This window comes from Pogona vitticeps, chromosome 2 (assembly GCF_051106095.1).
Source record: "Pogona vitticeps strain Pit_001003342236 chromosome 2, PviZW2.1, whole genome shotgun sequence".
NCBI lineage: Eukaryota > Metazoa > Chordata > Lepidosauria > Squamata > Agamidae > Pogona > Pogona vitticeps.
Window position 1 is genome coordinate 31,238,970 of NC_135784.1, and position 24,193 is coordinate 31,263,162.

General features: G+C 45.5%; 2 protein-coding genes across 5 annotated transcripts in view; both read left to right on the forward strand.

Annotated features, from left to right (window-relative positions):
* ATAT1 (alpha tubulin acetyltransferase 1) overlaps positions 1–5,746 on the forward strand; it is a 40,097-nt gene extending 34,351 nt beyond the window's left edge. Inside the window, exons 11-12 of one of the 2 annotated variants that reach the window (XM_020812287.3) lie at positions 577–631; positions 2,762–5,746. In XM_020812287.3, the coding sequence (XP_020667946.3) occupies positions 577–631; positions 2,762–3,122 (416 nt within the window). In that variant the 3' untranslated portion in view covers positions 3,123–5,746. The remainder of the gene's footprint in view (positions 1–576; positions 632–2,761) is intronic. The other variant, XM_020812288.3, reaches the window with a different exon arrangement.
* A 733-nt stretch (positions 5,747–6,479) lies between these two features.
* On the forward strand, positions 6,480–22,782 carry C2H6orf136 (chromosome 2 C6orf136 homolog). 3 transcript variants are annotated; one of them, XM_078388765.1, is made up of 8 exons: positions 6,627–6,764; positions 8,208–8,300; positions 9,149–9,244; positions 10,657–11,184; positions 14,975–15,063; positions 20,132–20,329; positions 22,215–22,284; positions 22,424–22,782. In XM_078388765.1, the coding sequence occupies exons 3-8, from the start codon at positions 9,230–9,232 to the stop codon at positions 22,538–22,540; spliced, it is 1,017 nt and encodes a 338-aa protein (XP_078244891.1). In that variant the 5' UTR covers positions 6,627–6,764; positions 8,208–8,300; positions 9,149–9,229; the 3' UTR covers positions 22,541–22,782. The 3 variants fall into 3 exon arrangements, with proteins under 3 accessions (XP_020667966.3, XP_020667969.3, XP_078244891.1); XM_020812310.3 differs by lacking the exon at positions 8,208–8,300 and having other exon boundaries at positions 6,625–6,764; XM_020812307.3 differs by lacking the exons at positions 8,208–8,300; positions 9,149–9,244 and having other exon boundaries at positions 6,480–6,764.
* The last annotated feature ends 1,411 nt before the right edge of the window (positions 22,783–24,193 follow it).

Genomic DNA, 24,193 nt, shown 5'->3' on the forward strand with positions numbered 1-24,193 from the left:
ACGGATGTACCTTATTCTGCCACCTCTAGTTCAGTACCTTTTGCTGTGACTGTAGGTGGATTCTTTTCTGGTATGGGGATCTTATCCAGCCCTCTTACTTGTATCCTTTAACTGGAGATGGCTGGGATTGAACTTGGGACCTTTATACATACAAAATACAAGCACTAATCACTGAGTAAACAGTACTGACATGGAAGAACAAATAGTCCCCCCCCCCGTGTTCCTCTCTGTAAAACACCGGCTTAGTAAGCATAAAAAAGAAAAGAAAAAAAAAAGCTGTGGTTCTCAGGATAGCGAGTGCTGCCCTCAGCACCAACCTCTGGGCTTCTGCCAAGAAGTAATCATCACCATCTACAATGGAGTAATTGATGGAACTTGAATTGGTAGAAGTAAAAACTTGGCTCATTCCTTGCCAGCGTTTAAGGCTCAGGAATTCCTGCCAAAGAGCTGAATGACTTCTCTCCATTTTTTAAATTTTAGCCTAACTTCCAAGGAGACGAGAGTGTTGGGAAAATGCTACCCTAGCTGTATAAATCAAATGCTGTATGTGTCTGGTTTTCCCCACTATTTCTCTAGGTGACTTAAAGGACGTCCCCAGATCACCAAGGAAATCTAAGGAACCCGAGAGGCGGTAAGACCTCCCTCTTCCCATTTCCTCCCCAGGACTTGTGATTGCCCCAGTTCTCCCTAAACTGCAAGAGCTGGGAGGCTCTTCCAATCTTCCAAAAGCTAGGAAGCTATTCCACCGTCAGGACCATCCACTTGAACAAAAGCAAGCCATCTTGCAAAGGTGATGCAGAAGAGAACAATCTCATAGGCCTGGGGTCCCCAACCCCCGGGCTGTGGCCCAGTACGGGTAGCCGTGGCCTTGGCAGGACCATGCCGTGGAGACAGATTTCCCACCCACCCCATGTACTCCCCCCATACATGCCCACATGTACACACAGCTTGCCCAACCCCATGAACGAGTGCCCCACCCACATGAGTGCAACCCGCCCATGCGCACAAGCACAGTCCACCCACCCGCACATGCACAAGTGTACGCCCTACCCACCCACGAGCACACACACCCCACCTGCAAGCACGGGGGGCCTAACCCCTGCACCCGGACCCACCACCACTTGTCAGTGGTATGTAAAAGGTTGGGGACCACTGCCAGAGGCAGTTTCCTGCCTAGGGGATTGTTGGTCACCCATCAAGCAAAGTGGCCGCCTGGTCTCTTCACCTCCCCTCTCACTGGACAGACTCTTCCGGTTGCTCTTTACTTGGAGTCCTTCGCCTGTGGCTAGCAGTCAGTCCCCTTTTTCTTTTGTTGTTCCTCCACTCCCATTTGCACTCTTCTTTCCTTCCTGCTTCCCTAAGATTAATCTCTCTCCCCAGTACAAACCTGAACGTTTTTTTTTAAGGCAAAATGCATGTGTTGAGCTGTGCCTCTCATGAAATGATGTTTTAAAATATTTTTATCCCAGGTTTCTACTATATAGCTGGCCTCCAAGGAGGCTGACAATAAAAGGAAAATTAATGCACAGTATATGCAAAGGACAGAATTGTATGGGTAGAAGCTGCACACCTAATGGTCACCGCGCAAACAACGGTTTATGTGGCAGGGAAGGGGAAACGGCTTGCAGTGCTACCATGGCACATAGCTTTTCCCAACCGGATTTGGACCAAAATAGTTTTTATTGAGATAGTGATGACTTATGAACACTCTAGATATAGTCTCTTTTAATTGTTTTAAGCTGCCTTGAGTCCATTTAAGGAGAGAGGAGGAATAAAAAATATTTTAACTAACTAAATGAATAAATAATTAAAATAGATGGGGACAAATCTTTCAGTGTTCCTACTATCCTTGGATGTTAGCTGTTGCTGATACATGTTCAGGCTGTCCTTCTTCCAAGCAGCTCAGATCAGTGTCAGTGACTTTTCTTTCACCTCAGGTGGAGGAGTTGGTGTAGTGGTGTGGTGCAATGCTGGAATAGGACTCTGGAGACTTGGGTTCAAATCTCCACCCATAAAAGTCACTAGGTAACCTTGTACTAGTTTCATGGTCTCAGCATGACCTATTTCACATGACCCATCTTGGGTTCATTGCAGGAAAGATGGTGTAGATGTAGGTATGTAGGTGTACCAAGAATGTATTTGAAACACAATGAGCACTGTAAAAAAACAGCTTATGGGAACCAAATACCTGTTTCCCTGAAAATAAGGCAGGGTTTTATATTTAATTTTTGCTCCAAAAAATGCATTAGGGCTTTTTTTCAGGGGATGTTTTATTTTACAGTCATGTCATCTTCTGGTTGCTGCACAAGGGTGGAGGGCAGGGTTTCACTTAACTGGGGCTTATATTTGGTGTACGGCTTATATTATGAGCATCCTGAAAAATCATACTAAGGCTTATTTTCAGGTTAGGTCTTATTTTAGGGGAAACAGAGTATTATTTTTTGCTCCAAAAATGCATTAGGGCTTATTTTCAGGGGATGTTTTATTTTTGTCATGTACAACCATCTACATTTATTCAAATGCAGTCATGTCATCTTCTGCTTGCTGCACACTGGTGGAGGGCGGGGTTTCACTTAACTAGAAGTAGGACTTATATTATTTTTGGAGTGGGACTTATATTACGAGCATCCTGAAAAATCATACTAGGGCTTATTTTCAGGTTAGGTCTTATTTTAGGGGAAATAGGGTATACCTGCTGCCAGTAGACATGTAGCCTTTTTCCACCTCTGATTGGTTAGCATAACATCATCTCTTTCTCCAGTAGACCAGACAGTGTTGCCATTGGCAGTCCAGATGATCCTGTGCCAACTCCCTGCAAAGCAATAGGGGAGACTGCCCGTTCTGCTGAAGAATCTCCAGTTCACAAAAGCATGGACTCACAAATGTTTGCTGCTTCAGCCCTTGAAGATAGGACAAAGAACTGTGGCACTTTAGTTGTCACAAACAGCCACCCCTCTTGCAAAAGTGATGGAGACGCGGGTAGCCTGCCTCTCCGACAGAACAAGGGATGGCAACCTCTCGCCAGAAGTCCGTGGCAGTCACCCTGGACAGTTGCGGGAGGACCTTACGAAGCCAGATGGATCCACCAGAAGTATATGTATTGCAATACTAGACCTTGGTGAATGAAATATCAAGTCAGTCATGATCTTGCCAATATGAAGGAGTACCAAGTCTGCTTCACTTTGTACATCTTGTTGACAATATTGCCTTGGATCATACCCTCTGATATGGAATTCCTCCCGCTTGCCTGGCGTTAGCTTGGGCTGAAGTGCCAACATGACTCTTTCTCCTTTCCCTTGGATCAACCCAGGAGAGGCATGGGGCTCACTCTGCCTCTTACTGATCTTTCACATAAGGAGAGGAAACTCGTTTGGCCCTTTAAATGTTTTGAATTTCAGCTCCCAGAATTCCCAACAGCATCATCAATACCAAGAGACTGTGGGAATTACAGTCCACATTAACTAGATGGCCAAAGAATTTTTGTCCCTATACTGTATAGGGCCTAATAGTTTCCTACCACTTTCCTTTAGTTTGAAATCCTAACTATTTGTCTTACTGAGCTATTGCTGAAATGGAAGCTCATTAATTCCCTTCTCTGGTATTTGAAATAATACTTGATTTTTAAAAAATCTTCAGTTTTACAAACCTGCAATACTCATGCTCATGTGCCTTAGCTAAATGTGGCTATGATGCTGTGACTTTTTTTTACACGTTGTAATCAAATTAAATTATGCCAAATGTGACTCATGTGGATACAGCATACTGTCATGTAGCCTCTGAAATTTGTGATATATGAAAACCCTGCATTAAGATTTTTAAACTCCCAAATTGGGGATTCTCTGGTACTGTATGTTGAACATACCCTGAACTTTCAAAGCAAAACTTGGGGTCAGAAGAGAACAGTCAGCTTCTGCATCTTTCTCCTGAAGTCCAGGAGAAAGGAAATACTGAAGGAAATAAGTAGTGTTCAATTTTGTCCAGTGTAATGAAAATGGATAACAATTCTCATACTGGTTGTTGCTGGTTTTTCAGGCTCTTTGGCTGTGTTCTGAAGGTTGTTCTTCCTAACGTTTCGCCAGTCTCTGTGGCCGGCATCTTCAGAGGACCGCAGAGACTGGCGAAACGTTAGGAAGAACAACCTTCAGAACACAGCCAAAGAGCCCGAAAAACCAGCAACAACCATTAGATCCCCGCCGTGAAAGCCTTCGCGAATAAATTCTCATACTGCTGCATCTGAATATAAATCTCAACATTCCACTTATTTTCCAAATTGAATTAAGTTAATCCATATCAGGGAGCTCTTGCAACAGTTTAATTCCAGTTATCCAACACAGAAATTATACTTGAAGTCACTCAAAGAACAGACGTAATTTCATGGTCTCTACACAAAATTGGCTGTTCACTTTTTCTGTTCTTTGGGTCTTGTATTGATCCTTTCATCTCCTGATCGTGCCTTGATGCTTATATGCATGAGTGAATTACAGTATTAATTTGCCACTTCCTGCTTCCTCCTGCATATCTATCTGTTCAGCTCCCTCTGCTGGCTGATACTCTCTGAGGAGGGATTTAATAATAAGTGAAAAATAGAGCAAAGTATGACAACAAAAGTGGTTTCAAAAATATCTTATAAAATGACATACTACACAGTCCACCCCTCAGTCACTTCTTTCTGAAATACAGAAAGGGTTCAACTCTCCATGATTGGTACTCATAGGGCTTTTTAAAGGGGAAGAATTACAAGAATACAGTGCCTCAAATTTATTGATGTTTAACTAAATTTTAGTATTTTTTTAACACAGAGATCAGGAACATCTGGCTCTCCAAATGGTATACTGCATTTCCCATCATCCCCCATCATCAGATCTGTTGCCTTGGGTTGATAAGATTTGTAATCCAATAATACCTGGAGGACTGAATGTTCCCAGTTTCATAGAGGCGTGACCATTAATGGCATGTAGCATATAGGCTAAAATTAGAGTGGAAGAACTTGGAGATTGGAAATCTTCTGAAGAGATTTTAAGATGTCCTGATGAAAATACTTGAACTTTTGGGCTTGTACTCTATTATGTCACAAGCTAGATTGTGCCAAATCCTCCTGGCATCTGGTCACTTTAGTTCACATTGAATTGCCTTATGTTACATGTTTATATCTTTTTAAATGTAATTGTCAGTTTTATACACATGTAATAACATTGAAAGTGGCATTAAATACTGAATTGAAACACTAGAACAAAGTCATTGTTGATTTCCTCTAGGATAGGAATATTGTTCCCACACACCATTTTTGAACCTCAGTTGCAAGATGAGTGACCTCTGAAACAAAATGGAGCCTCAAATGCATGCTTTTTCATCTGTGCATTTTTTAAATTCCTCTGTATTTGGACATATGGAAGGCTGAGTCGTAGCAGTGGTGACCGTAGACACCTGAAACTGCAGATACTGGCTCCACAGATACAAAGATACTACTGTATATGAAAGCAGAGGAATGGGTTGTTTGTTTAGAATAGGCATAGACAATTTGAGGGGTAATTATCTGTAGAGGTGCGGTTTTTCTGCTGTTAAAACTGCAGACTGCCTTTGCATTTTCTTCTGTCTTCATCAGGAGTCACTTCAAATCATTGCTGGTTTCTGCCGGTATTCTGGTGTCATTTGCATATCATGATTATTGATATTTCTTCCACCAGTTGTCACCCCCCTTTCATATGTTCTGCATACAGACTGAATAAACAGAAGTATATGACCCACACCCTTATCTGACAGCTTTGCTTATGGGGGAAAGGGGGCTGTATAGAACTGCGGGGGGTGGGGGAAGCGAGGAGAAATTATAAGGTTGGAAATGCACTGTTGAACAGTCCACTTGCCATGATTCAGCTTCCAGATAATTGATATTACTGTATTGTGGTACATAATAGTGTAAAACAGGCCCTGCGCCCCAATTGAAAAAGGAGAGCTGCCTTTCCTGCAGGCTTTCAGGATTGACAGTTCACACGTGTGTGTATGTGGCTGTTTCTTGTTTTCTGCAAAAGGAACCACAGCAAGGAAACCTTGCCAGATTCTGACTGTAACCCGTGCGTTTAGCCCATTTCTGTTGCCCAGGGAGGAATACTACACCACACAAGCACAAAAGGGCTGTGCCAGTGAGCTTATAAGCTCACGAAAAATATAGAGTATTTCGTGGAAAAATACTGATGTTTGCTCGAAGGAGGGGTAACCAGAAGTAGATGGTTATTGCAACATGCCGGGGAACGGCAGATGGCTCACGATCCAGAATCCTGACCCAGCACAAGAAGATTCCACAATGGGTGGAAGATTCCACAAGAACTTTCAAGACCGTATGGACCACGAGCCCATTTTCGCCCCGCGCATGCGCGCAATACTAGGGGGGAAAAGTCTAAGGTCGCGCTCGCTCACCAAACAAGGGCCATTATGAAGAGAGCGCTTGCGCCGCTCTTCCTCCTTCAGCCAAGGAGACTGCACCACCGCGCGTGCGCAGCCGGCCTCTCCTGCTGGCGCAGGCGCCTTGGGTTAGCCGGCTGAAGCGGGCGGTATTCTGAGGCGGAGAGGGCGTTGGGGCTGGCGGAGAGGAAGGAGCGGAGCCGCCTGCCCGCCGTGTCCGCCTCATGTATCAGCGGAGCCGGGCGGTGGCTGGACGCCTGGGGCCCCGGTGCCCTTGGAGATGGGAAGGCCGCGTCAGCAGCACCAGGCGCCTCGGGCCCGGGCAGGGCGACACGGCGGCGTGGTGCTGCCACCGGGCGCGGCCGCGGGTAAGAGAAGAGGGAGAAGGAAAGAGAGCGCGGAGCGAGAAGGGCGCTTGACGGGCAGGGTGGCCAAGCGCGCGGGGGGCGTGGCCAAGTGCGGGGAGGGGCGTAGCCAAGTGCCCTCTGTTTCCCCCCCCCACTCCGGTCTGTTTGAGAAGGGGAAGGAACGTCGGTAGGGAAAAACGGGGCAGGGAGACACGCGAGCACGCGTGTCGTGGGAAGGGGTGCCTTGAAGGCGCAGCGAGTAGAGAGAGGCGGAACTACGTTGCAGCCAGAAGGGAAAAGGCACTGGATGAGCTGGAGCAGCCTCTGTGCAGTAGCCCAAATAAATGCAGGAGGTGGGCTGCCTTGTGACACATTCGCACCGGGGTTAAAAGCTCTTGAAAGGCTAACCTGGTGTTGCGCCGAGTGTGGTGCAATTGCAGCCATTCTCAACCTTTTTTCTTTTTTGGCCAGCGCCATAAACGCAATAGGGAAGAAACAGGGGCCCAATCGGGACTGTAGATGTCGCGTAACAAACCTTACAAAGTGGTGCGTGGAGAATTATTTCTAGCCTGTGTCCCTCCTTCAAATGTGCTAGGATGTCCCCCCGTTGAGAATGACTGGTGTAGTGGATAAAGAGTGATGGACAAGGACCGAATTCAAATCCTCTCTCAGTCATGCAAATTCACTAGGAGAATTGGAGCTGGCAGAACCATTGCTTGAGTATCTCACCCTGAAAAGCCTACTAAAGGTCTCTGTAAGTTGGTTCCAACTTGACAGGGAAGAACAACAGAGGCTAACCAGATTTTGTTACCACATAAGCTTCCAGGAACAGGAGGGTGGGTTGAAGTTTGCCCAAGTTCCAAAAAAGCTACGCCATAAGAAATGTTTGGCCTAGCAAGGACTCGCAAAACTATTTAATTGCATTTATTTACTTCTCTGTTCTGCATATAACATTTTCTGCTTTAGATTTAAACCTCATAAAGGAAGAGGATGATTAAGTGAAAGGATTAGATGAGTAGTCGAGGCAAATAATTGTATCATTAGAACTGGACTGTTGCATTTTAATAATAATCATAGAATGGCATTGCTGGAAGGGACCTTATGGATCATCAAGTCCAGCCCCTGCAAAGGAGGCTCAGTGGGGAGTCAAACACTAAACTTCTGGCTCTTCAATCAGCTACTTAAATCACTGAGGTATCCAGCAATTAATTGCCCTCAAACCTTTTCTTTCACCCTCTTCCTAGGTTGTACTGCATTTCCAAAGACAGAAAAAGTTACTTTTGTCTCCTGCAGGCCATGTAGTTATACTGGCTGGATTATTCTGCAAGTTGTCCCCCCAAAAAGTAACTCTCAGGGTGTCACTAAAATAGTGTCCACACATCTTTTAAGTTTGCCTCACATTTCTGAGACATAGAAAGCCGCCAAACTTCATAGTACTAAATGCTACCTCATAAATTATTGCAGGATTTCTGTTTCGCATCATCAGTGGGATAACCTCTATACTGCAGGATCAGAAAGTAGTCGGTGATTTTGTAAGAGTTGGTGAGAACAGCAAGGGTATGTAGAATATATGCAGTAGGTAACCCTTCATTGGACATTACTGAGTACCAGAATTATCAGGAATGAAATGTGGTTGTGGCTTACATATATCAGGGTCCAAACCCAAAGAAAAGGACACTGGTTGGCCTCCCACTTGACCAATAGATTAATAATAATGATAATAATCTTAGAACGGCAGCTGGAAGGAACCCTGTAGATCATCAAATCCAGCCCCTGTCAAGGAGGCCCAGTGGGGAATTGAACTCCCAACCTCTGGCTTTGTAGCCGGAGACCTAAATCACTGAGCTATATAGCAGGTCATACCAATGGGGAACAACAACTTTGTTTAGAATCTTGCACTGACAACCCATTTCTGGAGTCGTATGATGAGTAAGTTAGCAGCTACTGGGCATTGGTCAAATCTGGCCCAGTGAGGGATGGTTCCTGATTTCCCAATGAAGAGTTGCATGTTCAAGTGGGGAGCACTAAGAAGGCACAGCGATTTACTTATTTAGGAGTAGTTTCATTCCCCACTGTGCTTACTTGGTAAGGATTTGACTTGATGATCCATAGGGTCCCTTCCAGCTGTGCAGTTCTAAGATGATGATGATGAGTATTGATAGGCTGCATAGCTTTGGAAATCTCAAAGCAATGTACAATAACATAAAATGTGTGAACACAACACAGGAATACGATATGCGCAATACATGCTTGGGGATCATATAACAATGACGATAAGAATATAAATGCAACAACTGGGTGCTCACTAACAATCAGAATGAAAACACTCTGTTGTATAAAATTATATATGGAGCTCTCTCTCTCTATGAATGCAACATTAGAAATTATTTTTATGATTTATACAGAATTACAACTCACCTGAGTGGGGAAGACTGTCCAGGTGATGGGTGTGCCTGCTGAGTCTCCTGGCCATGTGCTAGCTGTCGATGGGTGACTCCAAGGTCCTTGCTCTCTCTCCTTGCGGTTCTTTTATCTTTAAAACTAACTTGGGCTGGACAACCCTATAGCTGGAAGGAAGGCAGTCCCCCAGTAGCTCTTCATTTAGATGCCTGTCCCCTGTAAAAGAGGGCAGACAGCAACTCTAGGCTGCAAGGCTTCCTAGTGGGCCAGTTTGGGATGGAAACTGGGGCCTTGGCCTATCTGGGTCTACCACCTACTTCTTAAAGGAGCACACTTTGTACAGTTGCCCTTCAGTAGCCACTCCTGGTCACCAGATGCTCCAGCAGGCATTCCAGGACCTCATCTTCAATTAGTAGTTCCTCCTCTCCCTACCCTTACAGTGCATCTCATTTTATTGTATTAGCGTCAGTCTTATCACAAACATCCTAAGTTTTTGCGAAGGCTTTCACGGCCAGGATCTAATGGTGGTTGTGGGTTTTTCGGGCTCTTTGGCCATGTTCTGAAGGTTGTTCTTCCTAACGTTTTGCCAGTTTCTGTGGCCGGCATCTTCTGAAGATGCCTGCCACAGAGACTGGCGAAACGTTAGGAAGAACAACCTTCAGAACACGGCCAAAGAGCCCAAAAAACCCACAACAACCATCCTTAGGTTTCTTTACTAGAGAGGGGATTCAGACCCATATTCTTCTCACCTTAGGAGTGGTTGCTTTGCAGCCATAAAGAGCTTTCTCTCCCTCTCTCTCTTTAACTCAAATCAACCCTGTGCTCCTTTCTCCTGATCTGTAATATTCCACTGTCCTAATTTGCAGAAGTGTTCTTGCCAGGGTTGTGTTTACTGCCTAGTTTTGCCAATTGAATTGTTACTTATGGTTGTTGTGGGTTTTTTGGGCTCTTTGGCTGTGTTCTGAAGATTTTGTTACTTAGATTGTAGAATTTTATATAATTTATCTCATCATATTTATTTGAAAGACGAAGTGGGCAGAAAATCAGGAACTTGGCTTTAAAATAACACAATAACTCCAGATTTGCCCCCAATAAAAGAATGGAACTGAACTGGAAGTTTGTGCCCGGTTTGTACTTTGGCCGAATAAATGTTTGGTGCTTCTCAGCCCCGCCTCCTCCGACAGGTGCCCATTCAGAGAGGCAGCACTCCAGCTTCCTTAGCCTGCCTGTTTTGGGTGTTGCCTCTCGGTGGCTGCCGGTCAGAGGAGGCAGGGCTGGAAAGCACCAAACATCTGTTCAGCCAAAGTACGAGCCAGCACAAACTGCAGGTTCGGCAGTTCATGCCCATCTTCTGGTCTTGGTCATTCTATGTCCAGGGTGATGTGGGAGAAGGAGGTCAATGGAAGAGCCACCTGCTTTTCTCTCTCAAGAGTAGGAAAGTCAGATTTGACTCTACTTGGTAGGTAATGCGGGTTTCATTGTTCTCAAAGGCTTCCTTGTCCTTTCCTTCCAGGACTTGGATGCCTCCTGGGATAAATTGCCTCCAGGTCTTCTCCCTGCCAGTTCCATCGGGCCAAGATTCCAATCAGCAGTCTCCAAGAAACCTCTGGAAGCTCCCGGCATTTTCCTGACTCCGTCCATGCCTTCCAGAAGCCACTTTGCTGTTGCCGGCTATGCGGAACCAAAGGCGAGCCTTTGCTCACCATTGCCGAGTCTAGAGAACAGGGCCTTTTGCCGTCCTGCTGTACTCTCCCCACTTGAAGGCATGGGAGATGCCATCACTGTCGTTAATGGGAGGCAAGAGGATGACATTGAGGTGCGAGACAGCGAAGGGCTCGATGGGGCCTCCCTGGACTCTCTTCACAACCTCTTTCATGGCTGGCAGTACCTGTCACCGTACCCGTCTTCGGAGGTAGCCCTGGGTCCACTTGCCCCCTTCCAAGCCACTTCCGGAACCCAATCCCCAGTCAATTCTCCAGGCAAAGGTGATCCCAGCATGGAGGAGCATCTCGCAGTCCTGTACGAGAAATTGCGGGCGGAGGTATGCATGTCAGACCTTGTATTCTTTGAAGCTGAGCACTTTTGCTTTTTGCGTGGTTGACCTGAACGTCTTCTAGAGTTAGGTTGAACTCAGTGTTAGGACAGGAGCTTGGCAGGCTGGGTTCCGTCCTGGATGGCTTGTATACAAGGTAGAAGACTTCCTTGCCTTAAAAGCATTCTGTGCTCCATCTCCCTGACTTTACCTGTTACACACGTACACTTGCATACAACTTAGAAATAATGACTTAAAAGCAGTGCAGTTTCCCATAATGAACATGAACATTTCGAGTTACGAACGGCTCTGTTTGCAAAAATTGGCATCGACTCGCGAAATGGAGCCTCGCCCTCCGAAGGCAAAAAGGCAGGGGAAAAGGGTGGGAATTTCAAATTTTCCACCCCTTTCCCCTGCCTTTTTGCCTTTGGAGGTTTAGGCTCCGTTCTCGAGTCGATGCCAATTTTTGTGAATGGTGCGATCAGCGCCTTTGGAGGTCTCCAAGGGCTTTCCCCCCCGACATCGGAGGAAGCCTTTTGAGACCTCCAGAGGCAAAAAGGCAGGGGGAAAGGCCTGGAAATTTGAATTTCCCACCCTTTCCCCCTGCCTTTTTGCCTTTGGAAGTCTCAAAGGGCTTCCTCCGATGTCGGGGGGAAAGCCCTTAAAGACCGCCGAAGGCACAGATCGCTGTGGCGGGGACCCCCAGGGAGGTCTCCCAGGGCTTGCCCGCCGCCATGGGAGACTTCCCTGGGGGTCCCTGCCGCCGCAATCGGTGCCTTCGGCGGTCTTTAAGGGCTTTCCCCCCGACATCGGAGGAAGCCCTTTGAGACCTCCAAAGGCAAAAAGGCAGGGGGAAAGAGCAGGAAATTCAAATTTCCAGCCCTTTCCCCCTGCCTTTTCCCCTTTTTCCTTCCCTCAGAACGCATTGATCAGTTTTCAGTGCATTCCTATGGGAAATGGTGCTTCGACTTAAGAAGTTTCGACTTAAGAACGCATTCCCAATACGGATTAAGTTCTTAAGTCAAGGTAAATGGCTAAAATATACACAGGAGTTTGAAAGCAGTAATTCATGTGCATTTTAGCCATATACAACATACAGATCCAATATGCATTACTGCACTAGCGTAACTTGCCGTGATCCTGATAGGAGCATTATGAAGATTTGTACATAAGTTAGTGTACTGAGTTAAAGATCAGTATCTTCATAATTCACAGTTCTTAGCATGTTGAAAGAGCAGAACTTAAAAAGAATTCACTCTATCAAAAAAGTAATAATAATTGTAGTGTTTTTGTGTGTTCCCCAAAATTTCCAGTTTTATTACTGAAAAAATGTCAGTGGAATGAAATAGAAAAAAATTTGGTTTTGCCTCTGGATTTTTTTGAGGGTTTTTGTTTGGTTTTTTATTTTGTATGTGGGGGGGAAGAGGTGTTTGTGTCTCTACATGCTGTTAGGTAAGTTAATCGTATTTTGTACCTCTGACAAGAAACAAGGACTTGGAATTATTTGTTTCACTTTTAGAAAATTTCAGTGCAGAAGTATCTTAAAATTTTGGCATGAAGCAGTTCAGCTCATTCATAGAATATATTTTGTTTGTTTGTTCCTATTATATCTTTCTTCCTCACAGGATAGAAGGGTGTTTGTTATAATACAGTTGTTCATTATATAGTTCTTTATAGTGTCTTCCTAATTCACATAATTCAGAGTACAGTGGTGCCTCGCAAGATGATTTTAATTCATTCCGCAAAAATTGTCATCTTGTGAAAAAATCATCTTGCGAGGTTCTCTATGCATCGGTTTCAAAAAAAAGTCTTGCAAAGCGTCAGTCTCAAAAAAAAGTCTTGCAAAGCACGGTCATAGAAAAAAAAAAGTCTTGCGAGGCACCATAGTGATCGCAAAAAACAATCGTTTTGCGGGGGTTTCGTCCCGCGAGGCAATTGTCTAGCGAGGCACCACTGTATTATACTGAGTTAGCTATTATGAATATTTGGACGATAACTTACTGAAATTGTCACATTTGGCTCTTGGCTTCTTCCTTTAAAAGGATCAGGTAGGAGGAAATGTCTCCAACTCTGGAAAGTGTCTGCCAATGATTGGCTGAAATCCTGTTGCTTACACTAGAGAGTTGCACTAGAGTAGGCCCACTGAATCAGTGAGACTCGCTGAATCAACTTCTCTGTAAGTTTCATTGATTCTACTGAGCCTAACTTAGTAAGTCACATTAGTTTAACCTACATTAACCTAGTAAGTCACAACTGCAGTAGGCCTATTTGGTTTCTGAGCTGTCTGTAACAGATCAGGAAAGAGATCTCAATGTGGTGGTGGACATCTCTATGGAAGTGTTAGCCCAGTGTGTGGCGGCAGTGAAGAGGCCAATTCCATGCTAGGGATCATTAAAAAAGGGACTGAAAATCAATCAATCAATCAATCAGTCATAATGCCATTGTACAAAACACTGGTAAGGTCGCACTGGAGTATTGTATACAGTTCTGGTCACCACACCTCAAAAAAGACATAGTGGAACTGGAAAAGGTGCAGAAGAGAGCGACTCAAATGGTGATTGGGCTGGGGCACCTCCCTTATGAGGACAGGCTACAGTGTTTGGGGCTCTTTAGAGAAAAGGTGCCTGAGGGGGGATATCTGAGACGACTAGAATTATACAGGGAATGGATCAAGTGGATAGAGAGTAGCTCTTTTCCCTCTCACGCAATCAGAGAACCAAGGGACAGCCACCCAAATTGAGTGTTGGGAGAGAGAGAACAGAACAAAGAAAATATTTCTTTACACAGTGTGTTGTTAGTCTGTGGAACTCCTTGCCACAGGATGTGGTGATGGCATCTGGCCTAGATGCCTTTAAAACGGGGATTGGACAGATTCCTGGAGTTAAAGTCCATGGCAGGTTACAAACCATGATAGGGACGTATCATCTCCATGCTTAAAAGGGAGGTACCTCCAAATGCAAGATGCAGGGGGAGGGACATCAGGAGACAGGTCTCTAGTGGTCTCATGTGCTCCCAGAGGCATTTGATGGGGCCCCTGTAAGATCCAGGAAGCTGGACTAGATGGGCTCTTGGCCTGATCCAGCAGGGCTCTTCTTATGTTCCTATGTTCTTAATCAATGGAACCTGCCCAGGAGTTGACTCACCAAATCCCATTGATTAGGTGGCCATATTCTAATGTGACGTGCCACACTAGACAACAGGATTTTGGTGACTGTGAACAAAATGGCATTGGACGAACAAATATCCCAGCTTGGCACAGACAATGTCTGTGTTCATAAGCTCCTTTCCTTGTTGTTGTTTTTTATGAAATTGGTTTCAAAATTCTAACAATAATTGCCCCTCAAACCTGTTAATCTTCAAAGTTCTTTAGCATTTCATTAAAACACACACAACTCAGCAACCATGTGGTGGCCAAGTGGTAATGTGAATGTAGACTTCCCCCAGCCCTTCCCCAACAACAGCTTGCCAAGAAGTCAGTCATGAGAAATAGGACACTTTACTCCAGCATCCATCAGTTAGTAAAGGTCATTTTGTGCATAAATATTTGAGGGGAGTACCAGGGTCTCTTTGAATCCCAACCGGTTCCCTTATTTCTTGTTGTTACCAATAGATAGATCGATCAATTGATCAGATTTTAAATTACAATTTACAGGGAAACCATTTCCATTCTGCTGGGTAAAATCAGGCCAAACAGTTTACAAAGGGAATCTTTGACAAGGGAAAATTAGAAATCTGTGATGAGGTTGGGGGATTCCTCACTGTTCATCATTCTCCCTGTTCTCTTTTCTACCCTGTCCAGTTACCAGACCTCCTCTTGAAGAGTCATGATTATAGAATTTATTCCCAGGATGTAGAGTTTATCAATGAAATTCTTCATTTGAGAACACGGTAAGTCCTGGGAATAAGGAATGGGAAAAGACCTACTGTATCTCTCAGCTTCCCGATGAAGTTGAAAACACTTGGGACATTTTTAGGGTAGAAGCAAGAGAGTAATCTCTTCAGCCTGTTTTGTGAATTGCAGATGCGAATCCATTTTCCTTCTGGTGGGTGCTTTTCAGGTAACTTGTTACTTGGGGACCATAGAAAACAGACACTGGAAAGCAGAGCAAACTTTGTGTGAATGGAAGCATAGAAAGTGGAGGGCGCACCAAACCCTAAGCTATTCTGGATTCACACCTAGTAGGACACAATAGAAAGTGGAGCATCCTTTTGCTGGTTTTAAACTTTTTCTCATGTCCTGCATTGCCCCAATTATAATGGGAGGAAATTATAGGTCAACTCCAGGATGGCTTGCCAGTTGAGTTGGCATGGCAGGTGACCTCTTGGGGGTTCTGGGACTCCAACCCTTCCCCAAGTCACCTGTGGAATACATCCCTTTGTGCCCTTACAGTGGGGTCTCTACTTAAGAACGTAATCCATATTGGAAGGTGGTTCTCAAGTGGAAAAGTTCTTACGTAGAATCTGCATTTCCCATAGGAATGCATTGAAAACCATTTAATCTGTATCTGCTCTTTTCCGTCCATAGAAACTAATGGGAAGCTGCTATTCCGCCTTCTACCACTAGAGGGGGATTTTTTTCTTTTTTTTCCCCTTAGGTCAGGGAACAGTGTTAAAAGCACTTCTGACGAAGCTAATTTTGAAGCAATGGACTGAAAACCGATTAATCTGTTCTGGCTGTTTTTTTGTTATGTAGAGGTGCGTTCGTACATTGAAGCATTAGTTCCCATAGGAACTAATGCAAAGCTGGTTAATACGTACTCTACCACTAGGGGGCTCCTTCATGGATTGCTGCCTTGTCGTGGCGAAGGGGCTTGAGTAACTCAGAGAAGCTATGGGCTATGCCGTGCAGGGACACCCAAGACGGACAGGACATAGTGGAGAGTTCCGACTAAACGCAATCCACCTGGAGTAGGAAATGGCAAGCCACTCCAGTATCTTTGCCAAGAACGCCCCATGATCAGAAACAAAAGGCTAAAAGATATGACGCTGGAAGATGGGCCCCTCAGGTCGGAAGGCGTCCAACATGCTGCTGAGGAAGAGTGGAGGACAAGTACAAGTAGCTCCAGAGCTAATGAAGTGGTTGGGCCAAAGCCGAAAGGACGCTCAGCTGTGGACGTGCCTGGAAGTGAAAGAAAAATCCAATGCTGCAAAGAAAAATACTGCATAGGAACCTGGAATGTAAGATCTATGAACGTTGGGAAGCTGGAGGTGGTCAAACAGGAGATGGCAAGAATAAACATCGACATCCTGGGCATCAGTGAACTAAAATGGACAGGAATGGGCGAATTCAGCTCAGATGATTATCATATCTACTATTGTGGGCAAGAATCCCGTAGAAGGAATGGAGTAGCCCTCATAGTCAACAAAAGAGTGGGAAAAGCTGTAATGGGATACAATCTCAAAAATGATAGAATGATGTCAATACGAATCCAAGGCAGACCATTCAACATCACAATAATCCAAGTTTATGCACCAACCAGCATTGCTGAGGAGACTGAAATTGAACAATTCTATGAAGATTTACAACACCTTCTAGAACTGACACCAAAGAAAGATGTTCTTCTCATTCTAGGGGACTGGAATGCTGAAGTAGGGAGCCAAGAGATAAAAGGAACAACAGGGAAGTTTGGCCTTGGAGTTCAGAACGAAGCAGGACAAAGGCTAATAGAGTTTTGTCAAGAGAATAAGCTGGTCATCACAAACACTCTTTTCCAACAACACAAGAGGCGACTCTATACATGGAAATCACCAGATGGGCAATATCGAAATCAGATTGATTATATTCTCTGCAGCCAAAGATGGAGAAGCTCTATACAGTCAGCAAAAACAAGACCTGGAGCTGACTGCGGTTCTGATCATCAGCTTCTCATAGCAAAATTCAAGCTTAGACTGAAGAGATTAGGAAAAACCACTGGGCCACTCAGGTATAATCTAAACCAAATCCCTTATGAATACACAGTGGAAGTAAAGAACAGATTTAAGGAACTAGATTTGGTGGACAGAGTGCCTGAAGAACTTTGGATAGAGGCTCGTAACATTGTCCAGGAGGCAGCAACGAAAACCATCCCAAAGAAAAGGAAATGCAAGAAAGCAAAGTGGCTGTCCAACGAGGCCTTAGAAATAGCAGAGAGGAGAAGGGAAGCAAAATGCAAGGGAGATAGGGAAAGTTACAGAAACTTGAATGCAGACTTCCAAAGAATAGCAAGGAGAGACAAGAGGGCCTTCTTAAATGAACAATGCAAAGAAATAGAGGAAGATAACAGAAAAGGAAAGACCAGAGATCTGTTCAGGAAAATTGGACATATTAGAGGAACATTTTGCGCAAAGATGAACATGATAAAAGACAAAAATGGAAGGGACCTAACAGAAGCAGAAGACGTCAAGAAGAGGTGGCAAGAATACACAGAGGAATTATATCAGAAAGATTTGGATATCCCGGACAACCCAGACAATGTAGTTGCTGACCTTGAGCCAGACATCCTGGAGAGCGAAGTCAAGTGGGCCTTAGAAAGCCTGGCTAACAACAAGGCCAGTGGAGGTGATGGCATTCCAGTTGAACTATTTAAAATCTTGAAAGATGATGCTGTTAAGGTGCTACATTCAATATGCCAGCAAGTTTGGAAAACTCAACAGTGGCCAGAGGATTGGAAAAGATCAGTCTACATCCCAATCCCAAAGAAAGGCAGTGCCAAAGAATGCTCCAACTACCGTACAATTGCACTCATTTCGCACGCTAGCAAGGTTATGCTCAAAATCCTACAAGGTAGGCTTCAGCAGTATGTGGACCGAGAACTCCCAGAAGTACAAGCTGGATTCCGAAGAGGCAGAGGAACTCGAGACCAAATTGCTAACTTGCGCTGGATTATGGAGAAAGCCAGAGAGTTCCAGAAAAATATCTACTTCTGCTTCATTGACTATGCGAAAGCCTTTGACTGTGTGGACCACAGCAAACTATGGCAAGTTCTTAAAGAAATGAGAGTGCCTGACCACTTTATCTGTCTCCTGAGAAACCTATATGTGGGACAGGAAGCAACAGTTAGAACTGGTCATGGAACAACTGAGTGGTTCAAAATTGGGAAAGGAGTACGGCAAGGCTGTATATTGTCCCCCAGCTTGTTTAACTTATATGCAGAATACATCATGCGGAAGGCTGGACTGGAAGAAACCCAAGCCGGAATTAAGATTGCCGGAAGAAATATCAACAACCTCCGATACGCAGATGATACCACTCTGATGGCAGAAAGTGAGGAGGAATTAAAGAACCTTGTAATGAGAGTGAAAGAGGAGAGTGCAAAAAACGGTCTGAAACTCAACATCAAAAAAACTAAGATCATGGCCACTGGTCCCATCACCTCCTGGGAAATAGAAGGGGAAGATATGGAGGCAGTGTCAAATTTTATCTTCCTGGGCTCCATGATCACTGCAGATGGAGACAGCAGCCCTGAAATTAAAAGGCGCCTTCTTCTTGGGAGGAAAGCGATGACAAATCTTGACAGCATCTTGAAAAGCAGAGACATCACCTTGCCAACAAAAGTCCGAATAGTCAAAGCTATGGTTTTTCCTGTCGTGATGTATGGAAGTGAGAGCTGGACCATAAAGAAAGCTGACTGCCGAAGAATTGATGCCTTTGAATTGTGGTGCTGGAGGAGACTCTTGAGAATCCCCTGGACTGCAAGGAGAACAAACCTATCAGTTCTAAAGGAAATCAACCCTGAATGCTCACTTGAAGGACAGATCCTGAAGCTGAGGCTCCAGTACTTTGGCCATCTCATGAGAAGAAAAGAGTCCTTGGAAAAAACCTTGATGTTAGGAAGGTGTGATGGCAAGAGGAGAAGGGGACGACCGAGGATGAGATGGTTGGACAGTGTCATCGAAGCAACCAACATGAACCTGACACAACTCCGGGAGGCAGTAGAAGACAGGAGGGCCTGGCGTGCTCTGGTCCATGGGGTCACGAAGAGTCGGACACGACTAAACGACTAAACACACACACCACTAGGGGGAGAACTTTTTTTTAACCTAAGATGACCTAAGGTTAAAAAAAGAGCAGGAAAGGTTTGTTTTCCTGTTCTTATCTTGGATTTTTATTCTCAAGCAGAAGCAAAATTTAGCAAATGGAGCTGTTCTTAAGTGGAATTGTTCTTAAGTAGGGACGTTCTTAAGTAGAGCCCCCACTGTATTTCTTTTCAGGGGAGGAGGCAACGGCCGCCAAGGTTTCTCTCCTATAGGTTTCTCCAGTTTCCTGGATGAGAACCGTCTCTTCAAGGGCAGCTTTTCCTCTTCGCCCTTGAGATCAGAAACTTTCTCTGGCTCCTAGGATGCCCTCCCTGGGACCAACATGTGTTTTTTCCCAATGTTCCCACATGCTTGTGAATCGCTCCCTGACCTGCATCTAAATGTGTGGACAATCCCCTCTTTTCTGACAAATAAAGGATGTGAGATGAAATGAACATTTATTTCCTGATGACATTTGATATGTGAAGAATATGGCATTATGTCCATTCCAGTGCTTGAACTGCAACATGAGACACAAACTTGTCCCTGAATGAGTCTCTGTTGTTTAAGGGGGAAAGGAGAGGAGAGAAGGGAACATCCGTCATAGTTTTGCAGATGATCATGATCTGCAGCATTCTTGTCTCAAAGGGAGCAACCACACTATGTTTCTTGGATTAATTTCCAATGGGAGGCAGCAAGATATTCCAGATGTGCCATTCTACTCTAGAGGGCAGGACAAGCTGTTCCTCCTTGGTTGGAGTGGAAGAATGGTCCCCATTTGAGGGGAGGAGAAAAAATAATATGCAAGCATAGGAATAGATTTCTGTACGAGAGAGGATCTGAAAATTCAGGATGAGATGGATAGGGGAAATGAGCTATTCCATAGTAATGATATGCAAGACTGAATTCCCACCCTAATCTAATCCTTCTCCTGTTTTTACTTTCCCGCCTTCACTGCCAGTGGCCAAGTCATGTATCGCATAGCAATGACCCTCTGCCGGTTTCTGGCCTGGAACTACTTTGTTGATATGCGTGTGGAGGTGCTGAATGTGACGCAACACCCAGAGAACTGGAGCATCCAAGCCCGGTGGCGGCTTGTTGGGTTGCCTTTCCATATCCTCCTCCTTCAGTTCTACAAGGATAAACGTGAACTTTACAGGTGAGTCCTCCAAGGAGAGTGGTCTCTGTCTCTCTGTCTCTGTCTCTCTCTCTCTCTCTCTCTCTCTCAGAGCAACCCTGCTTAGGACACAGTTCTGTTGCCTGCATTGTCGACAGAGCTGAAACTTGGCTGGTTACTTGTTTCCAACAGTGAGTCCTCCTATGCAGGAAAGGGGCTGCAAGTAAACCCTTAGGCCAGGGTTGGTTTTCTGGAACCACTTTTATCTATTTAAGTGGTTTGCCAGGGCTAAGATTAAGCAGCTATAGCTAATCCTAGTAAGAAATACAGTGGTGCCTCACACAACGATGTTAATTGGTTCCAAAAAAATCAACGTTGTGTGAAAAATCGTTCTGTGAAACACCATTTCCCATAGGAATGCATTGAAAACCGGTTAATCCGTTCCAATTGGAACAGATTGCCATCGCTGAGTGAAAATCCCCATAGGAAACATCGCTGTGTGAAACAATGTTTCCTCCATTGGAATCTATTGAAGCCGACTCAATACATTTCAATGCCTTTGCAAAGTCCTTTTTCGCTCCTGTAAAAGTGTCTTACAATGTTTGAAACTGTTTTAAATGCTTGCAATGGTTAGCCCACCTCCTGAAACCTATGCAAACTGATTTTGGTGTTGTTCTGACACTTCGTTAATTTATGGTAATTTTTTGTTTTCTCCATTGAAAACCATTGAATGGTCTGTCTAATGGTTTCCAATGGAGAAAATTCAAAAAAATCACCATAAATTAACGAAGTGTCAGAACAACACCAAAATCAGTTTGCATAGGTTTCAGGAGGTGGGCTAACCATTGCAAGCATTTAAAACAGCTTCCAAACATTGTAAGACACTTTTACAGGAGCGAAAAGGGAGATCGGGAAAGGGCTCTTTGATCTCCGTTTGCCTTTTAAAGCTCTTCCCGATCTCCCTTTTCGCTCCTGTAAAAGTGTCTTACAATGTTTGGAAGCTGTTTTAAATGCTTGCACTGGTTAGCCCACCTCCTGAACCCTATGCAAACTGATTTTGGTGTTGTTCTGACACTTCGTTAATTTATGATGATTTTTTGTTTTCTCCATTGGAAACCATTAGACAGACCATTCAATGGTTTTCAATGGAGAAAACAAAAAATTACCATAAATTAGCGAAGTGTCAGAACAACACCAAAATCAGTTTGCATAGGTTTCAGGAGGTGGGCTAACCATTGCAAGCATTTAAAATGGCTTCCAAACATTGTAAGACACTTTTACAGGAATGAAAAAGAGACATCGTTGTGTGAAAATCCCCCATAGGAAACATCGCTGTGTGAGGCGGCAAATTTAACAGAAAAAGGCATCGTTGTGTGAATTCATCGTTGTGTGAGGCACCCGTTGTGTGAGGCACCACTATACATTCCGTTCACTTGCCTATAATTTCCAGGAAGTCCGTGTCACCTGCGGCTTTTAGAATGGTAAGGTAAAGGTTCCCCTTAACATTTAAGTCAGTCGTGTCCAACTCTAGCGGGCGGTGCTCATCCCCATTTCCAAGCCGTAGAGCCAGCGTTTGTCCGAAGACAGTTTCCATTGTCACGTGGCCAACGTGACTTAGGCACGGAACACTGTTACCTTCCCACCGAGGTGGTTCCTATTTATCTACTTGCATTTGCATGCTTTCGAACCGCTAGGTTGGCAAGGAGCTCACTCTGTTGCATGGATTCAGTCTTATGACTTCTGGTCTTCTGACCCTGCAGCACAGAGGCTTCTGCGGTTTAACCCGCAGCGCCACCATGTACCTCCCCCTTTAGAATACAATCACAAAAAAATAATAATCAGAACACACTTCTTTTACGTTGGGAAACGGCTTGCTGTCAATGGAACCTTTGTTTGACTTTGTTCTTTTAAAAAAATTCCCTTCCAGGATGTACGATGCCTATTCAACTTTCTCCCTAAACTCACAAGGGTTAATAAAGTGTCACAGGGTAAGCAAGGTGAGTGCCAATGCATGCACACTCGTGTAGCGGGAAGGGGGCAGCGGAATCCTCACCCTTGGCCGCCTGTTGCTTGGGCCTCAACAAGCAAGAGAGTGCTTTTCTGCCCCACTGACGTTTGTGTTTTGTTTCCTCGCAGCTCATGCCATCCCAGCCTCTGACAAGCAAGCTGAAAAAGCTCGCCGTGGCCTCCTTGCTGGGCCTGGAGCTCTCAGATCACAAACCATCGCTGCTGCTTTTCTTTTCAGCTGACTGAGGAGCAAAAAAATGGGCACCAGGAAATGGAAGCCCGGCAGCCTTCTTGTCCCTGTGCTAGTATCTCTCTCACCTTGTTGGAAGAGGCCGGGAGGATACCACTCGTGGCTCATTGTGTACCTGTGCTGCCTCTGTATAAATAGTGTGGGCCTTGTCTCATTTTGCTGCTGTGAATTGCACCAGCAAGCACTGTAAAGATGGTTGTAATTTAATCTGTACATAATAAAAGGTTTATGCTGAAAATGCTTTGGGTGGACCAGCCAATCCTTTAGATTATGAATTGTGTTGCAGTTAAAAAAAACACAGTTAAATTGCCAGCTGATGTTAATGACCTCTTAGCTTTGTTAGATTACAGTGGTGCCTCGCATAGCGAGGTTAATTGGTTCCAAAAAAAACATCGCTATGGGAGAACATTGTTAAGTGAAACGCGTTTTCCCATAGAGATGCATTGAAAACCGGATAATCCGTTCCAATAGGAATGGATTATCCGGTTTTCTCCCCCACTATCGGGCGCAGCCCTTTGGGAGAAGCCTCGGGAGAGGGGGGGAAGACGGCATTGGCTCCTGCCTTCTCCCCCACCACCAGGCTTCTCCCAAAGGGCTGCCCCGACTGTGCTTGCAGCAGCGGAGGAGGTGCCCGGTGGAGGAGAAATGACAGATCGGCTCCTGCCTTCTCCTCCACCGGGCACCTTCTTCGCTGCTGCAAGCACAGTCGGGGCAGCCCTTTGGGAGAAGCCGGCCTGTGGAGAAGGAAGGCAGAAGCCGATCCAATCTTTCCCCCACACCGGGAGGCTTCTCCGAAAGCGCTGCGCCCGATGGTGTGGGGGAAGGATTGGATCGGCTTCAGCCTTCTCCACAGCCCGGCTCCTCCCAAAGGGCTGTCCCGATGTTGCTTGCAGCAGCGGAAGAGGTGCCCGGTGGAGGAGAAATGACAGATCGGCTCCTGCCTTCTCCACCGGGCACTTCCTCCGATGCTGAAAGCACAGTCGGGGCAGCCCTTTGGGAGAAGCCGGGCTACTCCGAAGAAAGGCAGAAGCTGATCCGATCTCCACCGGGCGGCTTCTCCCGCTGCTCCTGATGGTGTGGGGGGAGATCGGACATGGCTGGGAGTTGCCGCTGCGGGTTGGATCCAAGCCGCGAGGGGAGGGTGGGAGGGAGGGGTGCTCCGGATGCCTTTCAGGCATCCCGGGCTTGGATCCCACCCGCCGCTGGTTACCCATGGCTTGGGTAACTGGCGGCGGGTGGGATCCAAGCCCGGGATGCCTCAAAGGCATCCGGATCCCACCACCCTCCCCCCGCGGCTCAGATCCAAGCTGCGGGGGTGGGTGTGGGTGGGAGGCATGGCCGACTCTTCGGCAGCCGCCACGGCTCGCATCCGAGCCGCGGCGGCTGCTGAAGAGTCCCGCCATGCCTCCTACCCTCCTCAAGCCGCGGGGGGAGGGTGGTGGGATCCTTTCAGGCATCCCGGGCTTGGATCCCACCTGCCGCTGGTTACCCATGGTTACCCTGGGTCTAATAGAGATGACATTGCACAAGTAAGTTATCTACCAACTATGGAAAAGCTTATGTAGCTATGGTGTTACATATTTCACAATGCAAGACTGTTGTGCTTCCCTTTAATTACTTCTGTCCTTAATGGTTACAGAGATGCTTGA

Excerpts from the sequence above, each read along its gene's own strand:
- C2H6orf136 (XM_020812307.3), top strand. The coding sequence starts at position 6,621 with ATGTATCAGCGGAGCCGGGCGGTGGCTGGACGCCTGGGGCCCCGGTGC. Across the intron at positions 6,765-10,656 it reads GCCACCGGGCGCGGCCGCGG|GACTTGGATGCCTCCTGGGA; the intron begins GTAAGAGAAGAG and ends CTTTCCTTCCAG. Across the intron at positions 20,330-22,214 it reads GATAAACGTGAACTTTACAG|GATGTACGATGCCTATTCAA; the intron begins GTGAGTCCTCCA and ends ATTCCCTTCCAG.